Raw genomic sequence first — 14,572 nt, 5'->3', positions numbered from 1 at the left:
GACTTTATTCTATAAAAAGTGAAATTTTCATTTTAACTCCCCTAAAGAATGATTTGTTTGGTTTCACTTTCCTTGACATCCCCCTCCCGACCCTCTGACTCAAGGCATCATTTATACGTGTTTTCTTTCTTTCTTTCTTTTTTTTAATTTATCTGAATGCCATTCTTCCTTTATAAATATATACGTCAGGAGCATTGTTCTGTGATGCCCCAGTCCTGCAGCTGTGTTCACCCCCTTTTAAAAATGAAAAATGAATGTGAAGGTCTAGTTTGCTGTCATGAAACTTTACTATTGACAAAGCGAAGCAGCTAGATCAGACATCAGAAGGCCCATTTAACTTTTTTTGTCCATTTGCGATGAACATTAGTATATCCATTTGTACCCATGTTGGCTGTTAATCTGATTACCGAAGAAGCATCTTGGTTAAAGTGACACGAAGTGCTACATGAGCCATTTTCTTTGTGCTTTCAGAATATCCATTTTCCTTGAGGTGGGGAAATGCCATCACTTCTATCTGTAGTGGCATCGGGAAATGGTTCCTGGCTATTGCCTTAAAGCACATATTGGGCTGACAAGCCCCCAACATTTCTTTCACATCCTAACGTTGATTGGAGCTTTAATTTAGAACCACAGATCATCTTTCCTGTGTTTCACTGATTAGAAACGTCAGCTCTTTTCAACATTCATCAGGCACTCATCAGGGATTCTCAGTGCTACAGAAAAACACTCATTCTTCACAATAAAGAGAAAACTCTGAACTGTTATATATTTTTTAATCCTCACACACACTTATAATTTTGATCCAGTATGAAGTACCAATTTTCATGCATTTTATTAAAGGCAAAACAAATGTTTGGGTTGATCATCATTTAGAATGTTTTCCATTCTCAGATTCAATCCTCCTTTGTTTATAAGCATCAAGAAAGGGCCAGCCTGAGTTCAGCTTAATTGAACATAAAATTTTATGTTTTCAGCATTATGCTCTCTTTTCATAAAATATTTATAAGCAACTTCCAGTAATTGCAAATAAAACAGGATCATCCTAAATTTAACCCCTCTTTAAATGGAGCACTGCTGAGGATAGAGGAGAAGAAATTGAACCTGAATCTGTACCACAGATGTAGTAGTCTATGGTTGATTCAAGAGGAAAGTGTTTTTTAGACTAATTTTTTTTAAGAAAAAAAATATGTAAGAAGAACAGAGCAAAGTTTTATTGAATAAACATGGTTGCCACGGCCAGCATTTTCTTTCTTTAGGTATGGCTGGAGGACTACAGAGTGGACTGAGTGCCGGGTGGACCCTTTGCTCAGTCAGCAGGACAAGAGGCGGGGCAACCAGACTGCCCTCTGCGGAGGAGGGGTGCAGATGCGAGAGGTATACTGCGTGCAGACCAATGAAAACCTCCTCTCGCACTTAAACACCCACAAGGACAGAGAAGGTAAACTATCTTCTTCTTTTCAACTTACACATGCAGACTGAGCCTGGAGTCACCCTGCAGGGAGACAGATATACATATAGATATCTGGAACATGAACAGTCATAACTCTGTTCACATCATGGCTGATATCCACTTTGATGAACAGTAATTTAAATTTTGGTTGTAAAAAAAAAAAAATAGTAATAATCCAATTCTGTCCCTGGTCAGTTCTGATTTGCTGACAAGTCTTTTAAATATTCTGACTGAAGACTCTGAGTCAAAATTTAGCAGGTGTAACTAATTATAAATACAGAAGAAAACATCTTGTAAGTATACATGTAGAATGCTCATTTATTTTAAAGGCTAGAGTTCCCTTATATAAGATGTAAAATCTGCTTGTAAAATGGCAACCCCTTTTGCTGTTTGTAATATGGTTGAAAAATAGTAGGTTAATTATGATATTGAGTGAAATTTTCAGTTTGAATTTAAATGAAATAAATACAGAATAAGTACAAAGTACGACTACAGTAAAAAAAAAAAAAATAATAGGTAGCTCAGTCAATTAAGCATCCAGCTCTTCATTTTGACTCAGGTCATGATCTCAGGGTTCATGAGTTCGAGCCCCCTGTCTGGCTGTGCACTGACAGCATGGAGCCTGATTGGGATTCTCACTCTCTCTGTCTCTCTCTGCCCCTCCCCCCTCACATCTCTCTCTCTCCTTCTCTCTTTCTCAATAAATAAATATTAAAAAATAGTAATGACATGACTTTTTAAAAAAAACTCTTGATTAAACCCTTTGATTTGGAAAACCTGTCTTAGAACCTTTTTTGTTGTTTAAATCTCAATTTGGGGACGAGATGTGCTAAGTGTGCGAAAGGGTAAGTGAGTTCAAGATGGTCAAGGCTAAAAGTATATATTATTATATATTAATATTACTCTACATTTCTAATAATTATTAGATTAAGTTTGTATTCAATTAATTGCTCTTAACTCCCTACAAATAATGAATGTTTTTGAGCAATGTTATAGGCAGACCTTCTTACCTTCCCTCTACCTGAGAAGAGCAGGATTTCTATCATTAGTCCATTAAATAAATATCTATTAGTTGCCAACAGAGTTTCAAAAATTGTATGAGGTGATATGGATGGAAATATCAATACAAAATTTGTGTCAGGAAAGTGCTCATGGTTATCATGAGGACACACAAACCAATAGGTATAATACAGTATGAAATGCATTACAACTTGAGTTTAAAATATCTGGGGGGATGGCGGTAGAATAGAAACAGAAACATAGTGGAAATGGCACTACAGCTGAGTGATGACACACACCTCCCATACAGGAAGTGGATCAGGAATGCAAGAAGTTTATTCCAGGCAGAGAGGACAGCATGTATTGAAACCTACGGGTGAAGACAAGCAAAAGCCAATGAGAAATCTTGCCAAAAAAGATGAGTATGTTGTATTTGGCAAGTTGTAAATAGGATAGGGTAGTATTCCCCAGCAAATAGGTTGGTTGGAAAGGGAAAAGAATAAGGATAAAGACCCAAAATAGGAGAATTTTCAGAGAAGAAATCTGGTGAAGGATGCCCAGAAGAGAAGGGAAAAAACCAAGAGAAATGAGTGTTAAAAAAAAAAAACAACAGAAGAGAGGACTCCTCTGCCTCCCCCCAAAATTAGTGGCACCAATGACCAGCAATTCATGGAAAATAAGCACTGAAGTTGTGCATTTGCAACTTGCACAATTTAATTGTTTTGTATCCACTAACTTTACATAGTATGTCACCCAACTCATTTAGGAATCTAGCCTAGGGATACATTTTACTACTAATGTTTCTTGAGGTTGTAAGAAAGTAGCATAAAACATGTAATGTTAGTACATTAATATTTTCTTGGCCATTTTAATGGTCACATTTTTAACACTGTTAGGTGGATTTATTATAGCAGTCCTTTCAGAGTAGTATAATTTCATTGCTAGAGGTAGATCAGATTTTAGTTTCTGAATGTCAATTATGTCCTGTGGGTTATTACTTTCAAAAGATCCTTCAGAATTCTGAATTGCAACTGGGTGGGTTTTTTTTTTTAACCATTTTGCCATGGAGTCTCCCTATCACTGCCAAAAGCATGGCAGAGCACCAAAAAGTCACAGAGAAAAAGGGAAACAAAAAGAACATTGTCGTTAAGATGTATGTGTTGGAGTAAAGCAAATGCCAAAGCAATGATCCATGGATATGGAAATAATCAATTTGCCTAAAATTAATATTAATCATATATGTATGTAACATGAATAATTTGGTAATTTGTGTCATTTCATTTCAAATACCAAGAATACTAATAAACCTTATATAGTCTTTTTAAAGACAGTTAATCCTCCCTAAAAGTTGCAGCTTTTTTTTTTCTCAGAACTTAGACTATATCAATTTCTCCCCAGAAGCACTTAACCATTTCCCAATGGGAAATGTATTCAATATGCCAGCATCCCAAGGGTGATGTGTAAAGACTGTACATGTGTGTGAATGGAGAATAGTTAGGCTGTGGGCTGTGAGGATTGTTCACATTCTGTTTTCTTTCAATAAATACCAAAGAATGAAAGCTTACTTTGTAAAAGAGAGGGAAAGTCCTCCAAATAACTCCTTCAATGAGTCCTAAAAAGAAAGTACTGATCTCAAGTAATCCTGATTGTATAACCATGAACAACCTGCCCCAAGAGCAATTTGTATTACGCTTAATATGAAGAACACAGTCTACACTGTTTGCAGATTTGCACCATGTGTTCTCTGAACAAATGTCTTCTTTCCACATGTAACCAAGTTATTAAAAGATACCTTAACCTAAAGTAAAATACTTTAACTCAAAATGAAATTTCCTGATATAAAAATACTGAAAACAAGTGATATTAAGTTCACATAAAATTCCTTTATTATCTTGGCACATCACATTACACAGAGGAATGGCAATATCCACCTTACCACAAGGACAGGGCCACATTAAATAACTTTATTCATTGGTGTATTCACTACTATTAATAGACTCACACACACCAGGCTATAAAAAATTCTCCTCCCTTCAGCTAATATATTTAATTTCCAGAAAATAAAAATGTATCTTATTAAAGTATGCACAAAGTATAATGTATTATATTTGCAACTTCACACCTTATTTGTGCCCATTGAATTATACCATCGGAATATTTATGAAGTTGGTGATAGTACCTATAGATAATTGGGAAAATATATCTTCTTGATATTGGAGACTGTCCATATCTTATTCATGTATTGCCGCAGGCCATAGGTAACCCTCCCAATCTTGACAACATTTGTCCTACAGTATTTCAGGTGAGCAAAATTTCCACTTCTTTAGAAGAAAGGTTTGACAAGTTTTCTACTGAGAAGAGTTAGTAGTAAAACCCTGGGCAGGTTCTGTTCGGCTGGCTGATCGGAATTCCAGCAGGCTGTGAACAGTGTTCAGCTTATGCTGGCATGAAATTGACCCTTATGAGAATATGACAGGAAGAGGCTTTGCCCATGGGGAGGTTAGCAGTAGCTAGAAAACTGATGAAAATGTTGCTTATCATTGGATACATAAACATGAATTGATTTTTTAAAGAGCTCAAAGTGAAATGAAAGTAGATTTTAACTCTATAATTCAAGACATTCTTTTAATACATATTGAACATGTTTTTAAATGAAGGAAACCAAGAGTATTGGTTCTAAAGCACCATGAAGCTTTCATGATATATATTATAGGAAACGTTAGAACATTATTTTGTAGAAAATAGATTAAAAAGTCCACAATGAACTCTGGATAAGGTGTGTGGGCTTGGAGGCTATTAAGAAAAACAGCCTGGATAATGAGCCTGTATGATGACATATAATAAGATAAACCAGCAGAAAGTTTGGGCGATCGATGGAAAGATGGATGGCAGGAAGGTGGTTGAACTGTGAATGGGTAGACAGAAAGATGAAGGAGTTCATAATTTCCCATGTTCTGCAAAGAAATAAGGAGAATAAGTCACCATCTCTAAATGGAATGCACACTATTTATAATTGTAGTTGTTTATCCACAGTTTCCAAAAAGTAGCCCACTTTGGTCAAAGCTGATTTGAAAAAAAGAGAAATACAATGCTTATGGTGCTATTTCCCTGTTATTTCAGAAAGTAAATATCAGAGTACGTCGAAGTCTAGTGCTGCACCTTTCCTATCCATCACTTTTGAAATAACAGGTAGGTGAGAACATTTTACATGCCATTTCGATCAGAAATATGTATCAGACGTTCTCTGTACATTTCCTTATATAATCCTTAAATGATCTAGGAAACACAGTGGTTTCTTTTGCTTTCTCTATATCTAGAAATGTGTCCATGCGGACCCCTCAGATAGAAGTGCTTTCATGTTTCTTGACTTTCTATAACATCTTTGTGTAGATGTTAAAATTATAGAAGAACATAAAAAGATGTTAAAACTTACCAACTTTAAATTGTCACTAGGATACCATAATTATATACACAGATATATAAAATTTGGTTATGAATGCTTCTGTTGAGATAAATTGACAGTATGAGCACTTTTCAAAATTTATCCTATTTCTAAGCACACCACTTTGAGCTCTACTAATCTTTTAAAAAAATTTTAATGTTTATTTATTTTTGAGAGAGAAAGAGAGGTGGGTAGGGGCAGAGGGAGGCAGGGGCAGTGGTTACAAAGCTGGCTCTGTGCTGACAACATAAAGCCTGATGCAGGGGTCAAACCCACAAACCGTGAGGTGATGACCTGAGCTGAAGTCCAGCGTTTAACTGACTGAGCCACCCAGGTGCTCCTCTCCTAATCTCAATAAGGTAAATGAAACAGGAACAAAATAACACCATGACTCCCTTTTGAAGACAGCCTTCACAGTTGCAGGGGGATGTAAAAAGCACTGTGGTATAATTATAGACTAATTAAAACATAGGAAATCCTTGAAAAAAGTCAGATATTTCTTGGAAATTACTTCTAGGATGTTTTGTGGGAGAGAAGGGCTGTTAAACCTATGAAATTTGTGATGAGTAGATTACAAAATAGAAGTGAGATGCCAAGAGATGTCAGCAACTGGAATAGAAGCTAATAAAAACTTACATGCTGGGAGCTAGATTAAGTTAGTCAATGGTCTACCCCCAAGATAATTTAGAGTTTTTAGTAGAGGAAGAGCTTACTAATGAGATAGCAGGAAGTATCCAAACAAAAATATATATATACACACACACACATATATACATATATATACACATATATGTAACAGATTGTAAGCCATGTAAACATGAAAACAGGGCTTATAATGCCTTTAACTTAGTTGCTATTTAATAAACATTTGTTGTTTGATATGTTTACTCTCCCCTTTGTGAATGGCTCTTACAATTTGTCAGAAAATTATTTCTTGAACATTTCAAAAATACTTTTAAAAACTCTTGATTTTAGCAAGGGGCTCTATTCACATACACCCTTCATCCCTGAATAAATAATTATTCATGCCTCTGACTTTGAATAGAGGAAACATGATCTAGTTGTTAGATCAAATGAAAAGAGTCAAAATTCTTGCACTGTGCTTCTGTGTGGGCACTCATTCAAGAGCACATGTTTTATATGTCTTATTCTCTTTTCTAGTTACATACGAAGCTTTACAAACTCTTAATTTCATCTTAAGGCAACTTTCAAAAGAACCCTATGCAAATAATCAGGAAGCCTCATTTCTTTTCTGCTTGGCCTTATACCCTTATGTATATTATTTAATTTTATTTGCCTAAAAATACCTATTATAGAAGATTAGAAAAGCTGAAAATCATCCCTTACAAAACACCTAGACAGGCAGGGTACGATATTGCTTTAAATGCTTTTAAGAGCAGAACTGAGGTCTTGATTAACTAAATGATTTTTCAAAACGAACCAGGAAGACTGAACTGATGCTCTCCGTGTTGCCCTGGGTGGTAATTGTACCTGCAGGAGGAGGGTTACACACTGTGGGAATCGAGAAGGAGTGAAGTCTATAATGGGTATGACATAAAACTTTTAGCCAGAGAAAGAGAGTGAAAATGGAAATACTGCTTTACTTTTTCAACCTCAAAGAGTGATAGCAGCAACGAATGAGTGAACTCAACTTACCTAGAGAGGGAGAGGACAAGGAAGCAGGTCAGCCTCAGCCTTACTTTGAAGTCAGGGCAAGAACAAACCTTTCCTATGAACTCCACATAAGGGTCTGTACTCATATTAATTAATTAAGTTTCAAATTTATGGAACTTCCATGAATCCAAAGACCACCAAACTGAGAAACTAATGTAAGAAATAGCATCAGGCAGGGTGCCTGGGTAGCTCATTGGTCAAGAGTCCGACTTCAGCTCAGGTCATGATCTCACTGATCATGGGTCTAAGCCCCGCGTCGGGCTCTGGGCTTATAGCTTGGAGCCTGGAGCCTTCTTCAGATTCTGTGTCTCCCTCTCTCTCTGCCCCTCCCCCCACTCATACTCTGTCTCTCTCTCTGTCTCTCAAAAATAAATATACACTAAAAAAAGAAAGAAAGAAATAGCATGACAAATGGTACTACTGAGTTGCCTAACATAAGCAAAAGCAAAATCTTTGAAGGAATGAATACCTTAACCTAAGCCACAGAGTTTCCCCAGATAAAATGTGCCATTCAAAGCTGCAAACTACACAAGGAAAAAATAATCCATTTTAAACAGGATTTAAAATACCTAACAAACATTAAGATTAGACTCACAACGTTGGAAATAATGGAGATAGCAGATAGACACCATAAAAGATATATGCTAGAACTTACTAAAGATGTAAAGGGAAAATTAAAACATTAAATATAATGAATCACACACAAAAAAAGACCAGATGTTTTTTTAAAAGAACAAAAAAGAAATTCTAGAATCTAAAAGTGCTTTTACTGGAAATAAATAGGTAGATTAGACAGATTGAGCTAAACAGTTATTAATAAACTCAAGACAAATGTAAGGAAGTTAATCAAAAAGGAACACTGAAAATAGAAATTAAGAATAAAAGTGAGCTAAGTCATGCAGAATTAAACAAGAAGGTTCAGAATGAAAAAATTAATAGAAGACATGAGAGAATTTTCTAGATTTGTTGAAAGACAAAATGTACAGAATGAATAGAGACAGTTTTCAAACAAGATAGTGATACACTTAAATATAGAGTAGTGAGATTTCAGTTCATCAACTATAAGGTAGTTCTGTAAGGACAAAGTAAAAGGAATAAAGAAAAGGATAAAAATTAACTAAAAAGGAATTAATATATCAACAGTGAAATTCTCAACAGCTGAAAAAAAGGCAAAATAACAAAAATGATATTTTAAAAGTACTGAGAGGGAAATAAATGTCAATTTAGAATTATTTATCCTACCATTAAAAACTACCTACCATCAAAAACTATGGGCAAAATTAAGACAGAAGTGAAAAAGTTGACCTCTATGAAACCGTCACTGAAAAAGTTCCTAAGTGATAATGTTTAAGATGAAGGAAATTGAAATCAGGAAGAGAAGAAGTCAAGATGTGCAAAGAATTTGATAAACATCTGAGTAACTTAAGTATAGATATGATGAAGCAATATTATACATGATTAAAACACTATATTCTTAATGAGCAACAGTTATATATGACAGGAGGAAATGATAAGGAGTATATTGTTTGGGAAAGGAGACAGATTTGATCACCCTTATATATTAAGTCATTATGCATGTTAAAAATGTAAGAATAATTATCAAAATAAACTATAATTATTAATATTATATTTGTTATATATATTATAATATATAATAATATATTATAAGATGTATTTTTTCCAATCCAACAGGAAATAAAAGGTACTAAATAAAAATCAATTCAACACAACTGCTAAATAAGATAAAACTCATTTGCTTCCTAGAGATCTAATTAATACCAGATAAAGAAGACTAAAAATCTACAATATAACTTCTATATGTCAGAGTCAAAAGCTTTTACAGGAAATTATTTTGTTTTAATTATTACTGTTTTTTTGAGAGCATTGATCAGTATTATGAGTGTTTATAGTTCTCAAACTAAGAATATAGATTAATCAGTCCACACATTCACCATTGCTGGCAAATATGTAAACACACAAATGACACATGATGTATTTCTCAGGCGGTAATGCCTTCTGTATCTATAAAGTGCAGCTGAAATTTTTATTTTATCAAGGCAATAACATGAGATTTACTTAAATTATATATGTTTGCAGTGTCAAAACTATTCAGAAGATTGGTTTAATCCATTAAATGGCATTTGATGGGAAATTTTCTTGGATAATTAAAAAATGTCCAGAATTTTCTCTAGTATTTTTAGAGTGAAGAATAATCTCCAGGAACATAAAACTCCATAAAAATTACATTGCTAAAGTGGTATTGTTCAATGAAGTATGAATGTGATTGCAAACTTTTAAAATTGAAGGAAACATTGAAAATTCATGAGTACCTATATGTCAAACCTATCTCCCTTTTTGTCATTCGTTTCTCCCAGTTTGTAATGGGAAAGATGAATGACATCTTCCCTAGGCAAAGGTAATAATGACAAAGGAATTATTACCTAGAGAAGATAAAATGTATTATTACCTATCTTGGTGTCTTGAACAGAGTCATAGATGGTATGGTGATAAAATATGTGAGTAATATTAAGCTAACAAGGATAAAACATTGGAAAATAAATTTTGACACAAAAAGATGTTAATAGACTAGAAACACTGGGATTTCTACAAGAGTGTGAAGTCTAATGGAATACTTACACATACCAAAACTTAAGTCCCAAATGCTCAGTCTAAAAGAAAACAGTAGTCATAATGATGATATGATGACAGTGACAATATTGATTGAATTTATTAAGACACTGTTAATTATGTGGTTCCTGCAATGATTAAGTGCTTAGTGTGGGGAACAAACAGTTGGAATCAGTGACTTAATGTTAAACTCATCCTGTGTCTGTTCTCCCAAATGTTACTCTTCTGAACATCAATCACAGTCTGATTGATGAAGTGCTACAAATTTGGATATCTTATTTGATATTCCTTCATTCACTCCATAAATACTTATTGAACAATTATTAAATTGCATCACTGAAGATAGACGTTGAAGATAGAATGTTTTAAAACAAAAGTGGACTTGATGCCTGTCCTCAGGGAGCTTATAGCTTGATAGTAAGTAGCCTTGTCACTATAGTTTTTACTGGATTTTCAGAACTGATGCTTCGTAAGGCTAACATGGAGAAACTTCTACAAATATACCAGTTTGAGACTTCAATTAAGCTCTGAAAGTACATTACAACCATGGTCCATCCTTAATAAAGAAACTTTACCCTTATTCCTTGGGTGAATTATTTTTCCAAGACATATATATCCTCAGAATACAGTTTAAGTATCACCTGGATGTTTTAAGAAAATGCTTATTATCACCTGGATATTATCCCCTGAGATAGTGATTCTATAAGTCTGGAATGAGTTTAGAAATCTCCCTCTATTTTATAAGCACCATTATGATTATAATCAGGAGTTTATTTTACTATAAAGCCGATGAGAACCCTTTTAAAAGGCTTTCTAAAGCTATATAAGAGGCTAGGATAGGGTCAGGAAAGCTCCTGGTTTTCTAAGCCCCAAAGTTTATATAATTTAAGGGTCGCTTATTATTTTTTTTAAAAAAATGTAAAATTCTAAATACAAAATCACTAAGATCTCTGCCAAGGCCCCAGAAAGGGACTGTGCATGAGAAGGACCTGAACCTGAAGCTTTAAGACTTCTCAGTAAATCTGTCCCAAATTCTAGCATAAGTTTTTGACCTCTAGTGGAGCCAAAGAGAATCAGTACTTTAAGATGAGACACAGAAACAAAGGCATATATGTGTAGAAAACGGGTTTTCCACATTTCTGAGGTTAGACTGGCAAGGAAAGAGTGGGAAAAGTCACTGTGCCCTCAGAAGTGAAGTAGAACTTTTAGTTCTAATAGTGGTCTTATTTTCACTCATCAAGCCCTAGCTTGGGGTTCCCAAGCTACAGATCTTTAGAAAACCACTATACCTTGCCAGCAGTTAAGCTAGGAAATTGGAGAGGAAGAGCATCTAAGATACTGTTTTATCTTCATCCCTATAACCCCCAGATGGAATGAAACCATAGCTATTAGTAAAGGTCCTTCCGTTAATGAAAGAAAGATGGTGGATAAAATGTCACATAACCTGATAGTGTCAAGTGACTGTAGTACATGTGCTTTTTGTAACCCTTAAGCACTTACTTCCCTGAGAGTCTGTTGTAGATGAATGATAGCACCAGAAGGAATTTTGAAACAAGCACTCAGGGATGCGCACTGGTGAATGAATAGCATGTTTTCCAAGGCACACTCCTGCTCTCTAAGAATGTAAAAGAAATGGTTTGTGGCTGGCTATTGCCTGCCTTGCTGATGATTGCTCAGTAGGGAGTAGCTACTCTCACCAATGTTAACAGAGGAGTACAAACTACATTGTGGAACTCATTAATATTTATTCCTTCTAAAAGCAATGGGCAATAAAAAGGGAAATAAACCAGGGAGAATAGCAGTGGGAAAAGGAAGCCATGACAACAGATTCATCTTGGAAAGGTTTCACCGTTTATTGCACACAAAAATCCACTCGAAATACAGGATCCATATTGTTATATTATTAACCTGGAATCCACTAAAAAGGCCTCTTATTGGGTCCAGAAATCTGTGAAAAAATTGTATATTGAGCACAATTCAAGAACTCAAAGTAACCATCCATATTCTTACATGCATTTGATTTACTTTACAGTTTCACATTTTTGCTATTGATCAAACAAAGCTACATGTTCTAAGTGTCAGTCTGTGCTGTATCTGCTTATACACAAGGACTTTCTCAAGGCTAGGGTTTTCCTGTCTGTTGCAGCAGAGACCAGTTGGCATTGTTGCTCCTTGTTTCTTGGTGCTCCTCTATTTTCTCCATTAAAATCCCTTCAGCCATTGTCCTCAAACTCTCCAAATATCTCCTCCTATTTCAGATCATCTTTTTCACACTGTAAGACCTCAGTGATTTTTCTTCACCCAAAGCCTATAGCCTTCTTGTTCTGTATTTATAATTTACCACTTGATTACATATAATTCTATTATTTTACAATCACTTCATGAATATGCCAACTTCCCGAGATTTTAAGCTTCTGAGGAGGGTGTAGTGTTTTTCCCCTCCTAAATTTAGTATTAAATAAATAATTCTACCAGAGGTCTGGGTACATTGGCTGATTGTGTCATTTAGAAATACTTTTAAGAAGGGGAAAACCCTCAGAGGATGTTTACTTCCTGGACATCTAATTCATAGAGTTTCATTTCCGATTCATCTCTATGTCTCACCAACTTCATTCTGTTCCTCCTTTGTTTTCCTTTCCTCTGCAAAGGCCTAAGGAGAGTATATGTAAAACACATCCTAGCATGAGACTTTGCCAAAATGAATATTAATTGCTTTTGTTTATGTGTTTACTTTTCTGGTTCAATTGAGGAAAAGGGAGGAATTTTTAAAATAGTTTTACTCTGAACCTTTTACATGTAGTAAAAGCCCAATTGGATACTTGCCTTGCTAGTTGAGAAATGTAGCACAGGATGTGTAATTCGTGGATTCTCTTTATAATACATCCCAAGATCCTGTGGTACTTACATTATAGATGAAATTGCTCCTTTCTTGGAAAGAGAGGGCTTTATTTGCACTAATCCAAACTAAAAAGAAATATAGCAAATTTTATTTCTGGAGTTATGAGAGTCGGAATCATTACAGCTGCTTTTGGTTTGTGACACTGAATCCTGGAGAAATTTAAACAGCACTCTACTGCTCCAGGATTCTGGAGGAAATGCTTACAAGAACCCAGGAATTTTTTGGTTGCTCTAAAAAGAACACTTTCACCATTGCTCACCCCGAGTATGCCACACTGGTCCAATGGCCCCAAATGTTACCCAGGATTCCAAGGCATCTAAAACCACATTTGATTAGGCAGAGATGCCCTGGAGAACTTAACTCTTCCCTTCCAAATAATATTAATGATGAGATGGAGAAAAAAAGAATTTTTTTAGAAAAGCCATAGTTTCACATGTTCTCAGGTAGGTCTGGTTAAAAAGGCTTGGATCAATTAAGTTCTTTCTTCATGAGGAATTTCTAAAAGTACTTTGAAAATAAAATCATGTTTTTCTCTAAGAAAGCTCTTGATCCATTTCTGTCTTCCAAATATCCATAGCACAGGAGTAAGAAAAGAAACTAACATGTTGTGATAGATAATGTCTTCCCATTAATATATGACTAATTGGATAATTGGAGATTAATTTTCTAGGCATACTAAGATAGTAAGTGACAGAGGATGAACTCAAAGCCAATGTTTTGTTTTGTTTTGTTTTTACTCCAGAGTCTAAACTCTATCTAGTAATACTCCCCTGCCCTGTGAATTTGCTTCAGAGTAAATGACTGGGTATAGTCACTGTCTACAACTTTACCAAAATCACAGAAGTAAGTGCATTGTATTATCCGATGATTTCTCTTTCATAAAAATAAAATAAATAAAAATGCCATAGACATCCACCTCTAATAACAGAAAACTGAAGGAAAACTAAGCATAGTTTAAGCCCTTTTTAGGATTCAACTCAAGAAGTTTATTCCTAAGATTGTTCTGTAAGGTCAGTCGGATTCTTGTCAATGGTTATTTGAACCAGTATTATATTGAATCATACGAAATTGCTGTCTCTGTAGGTCAAGATCCGTAGACTAGTGACAATTTCATATGGTCCAACAGAATAGGTACCTTTACTGTTTTGTGTCCAGTCACCTGGTATGATCTATTCTTCATCCCAGACTTTCTCCACTGTCAGAAGCAAGCCTGCAGCTCCTGGCTATGAATTATAGTCAATATTTTTACATGAACAATATGCATTTGTGCTGTGTGTGGTATGCTTTAGAGAGGTAATGATTGTCTTCTATAAAAATATGTAGATTTCCCCATAGTAGATATTCTTTATGGGAAAATAACTCATATTGATGGCTTGGGAGTGACTTGAATTCATCAAGTAGCTTTTATTTTGTGCACATTTAGAAAAGAAATCTCCTGCATTCAATATGTGGTTTTTAATACTTACCTATGCCCCACATT

At 34.9% G+C, this 14,572-nt stretch overlaps 1 protein-coding gene across 1 annotated transcript in view; it reads left to right on the top strand.

The window, feature by feature from the left end:
- THSD7A (thrombospondin type 1 domain containing 7A) overlaps positions 1–14,572 on the top strand; it is a 439,517-nt gene that overhangs the window by 221,243 nt on the left and 203,702 nt on the right. Inside the window, exon 4 of the mRNA XM_049641551.1 lies at positions 1,257–1,438. Within this exon, the coding sequence (XP_049497508.1) occupies positions 1,257–1,438 (182 nt within the window). The remainder of the gene's footprint in view (positions 1–1,256; positions 1,439–14,572) is intronic.

Source organism: Panthera uncia, chromosome A2, assembly GCF_023721935.1.
Source record: "Panthera uncia isolate 11264 chromosome A2, Puncia_PCG_1.0, whole genome shotgun sequence".
Classification (NCBI taxonomy): domain Eukaryota; kingdom Metazoa; phylum Chordata; class Mammalia; order Carnivora; family Felidae; genus Panthera; species Panthera uncia.
The sequence above is the reverse complement of the archived record's forward strand: the minus strand, read 5'-3'. Positions and strand labels throughout refer to the sequence as shown.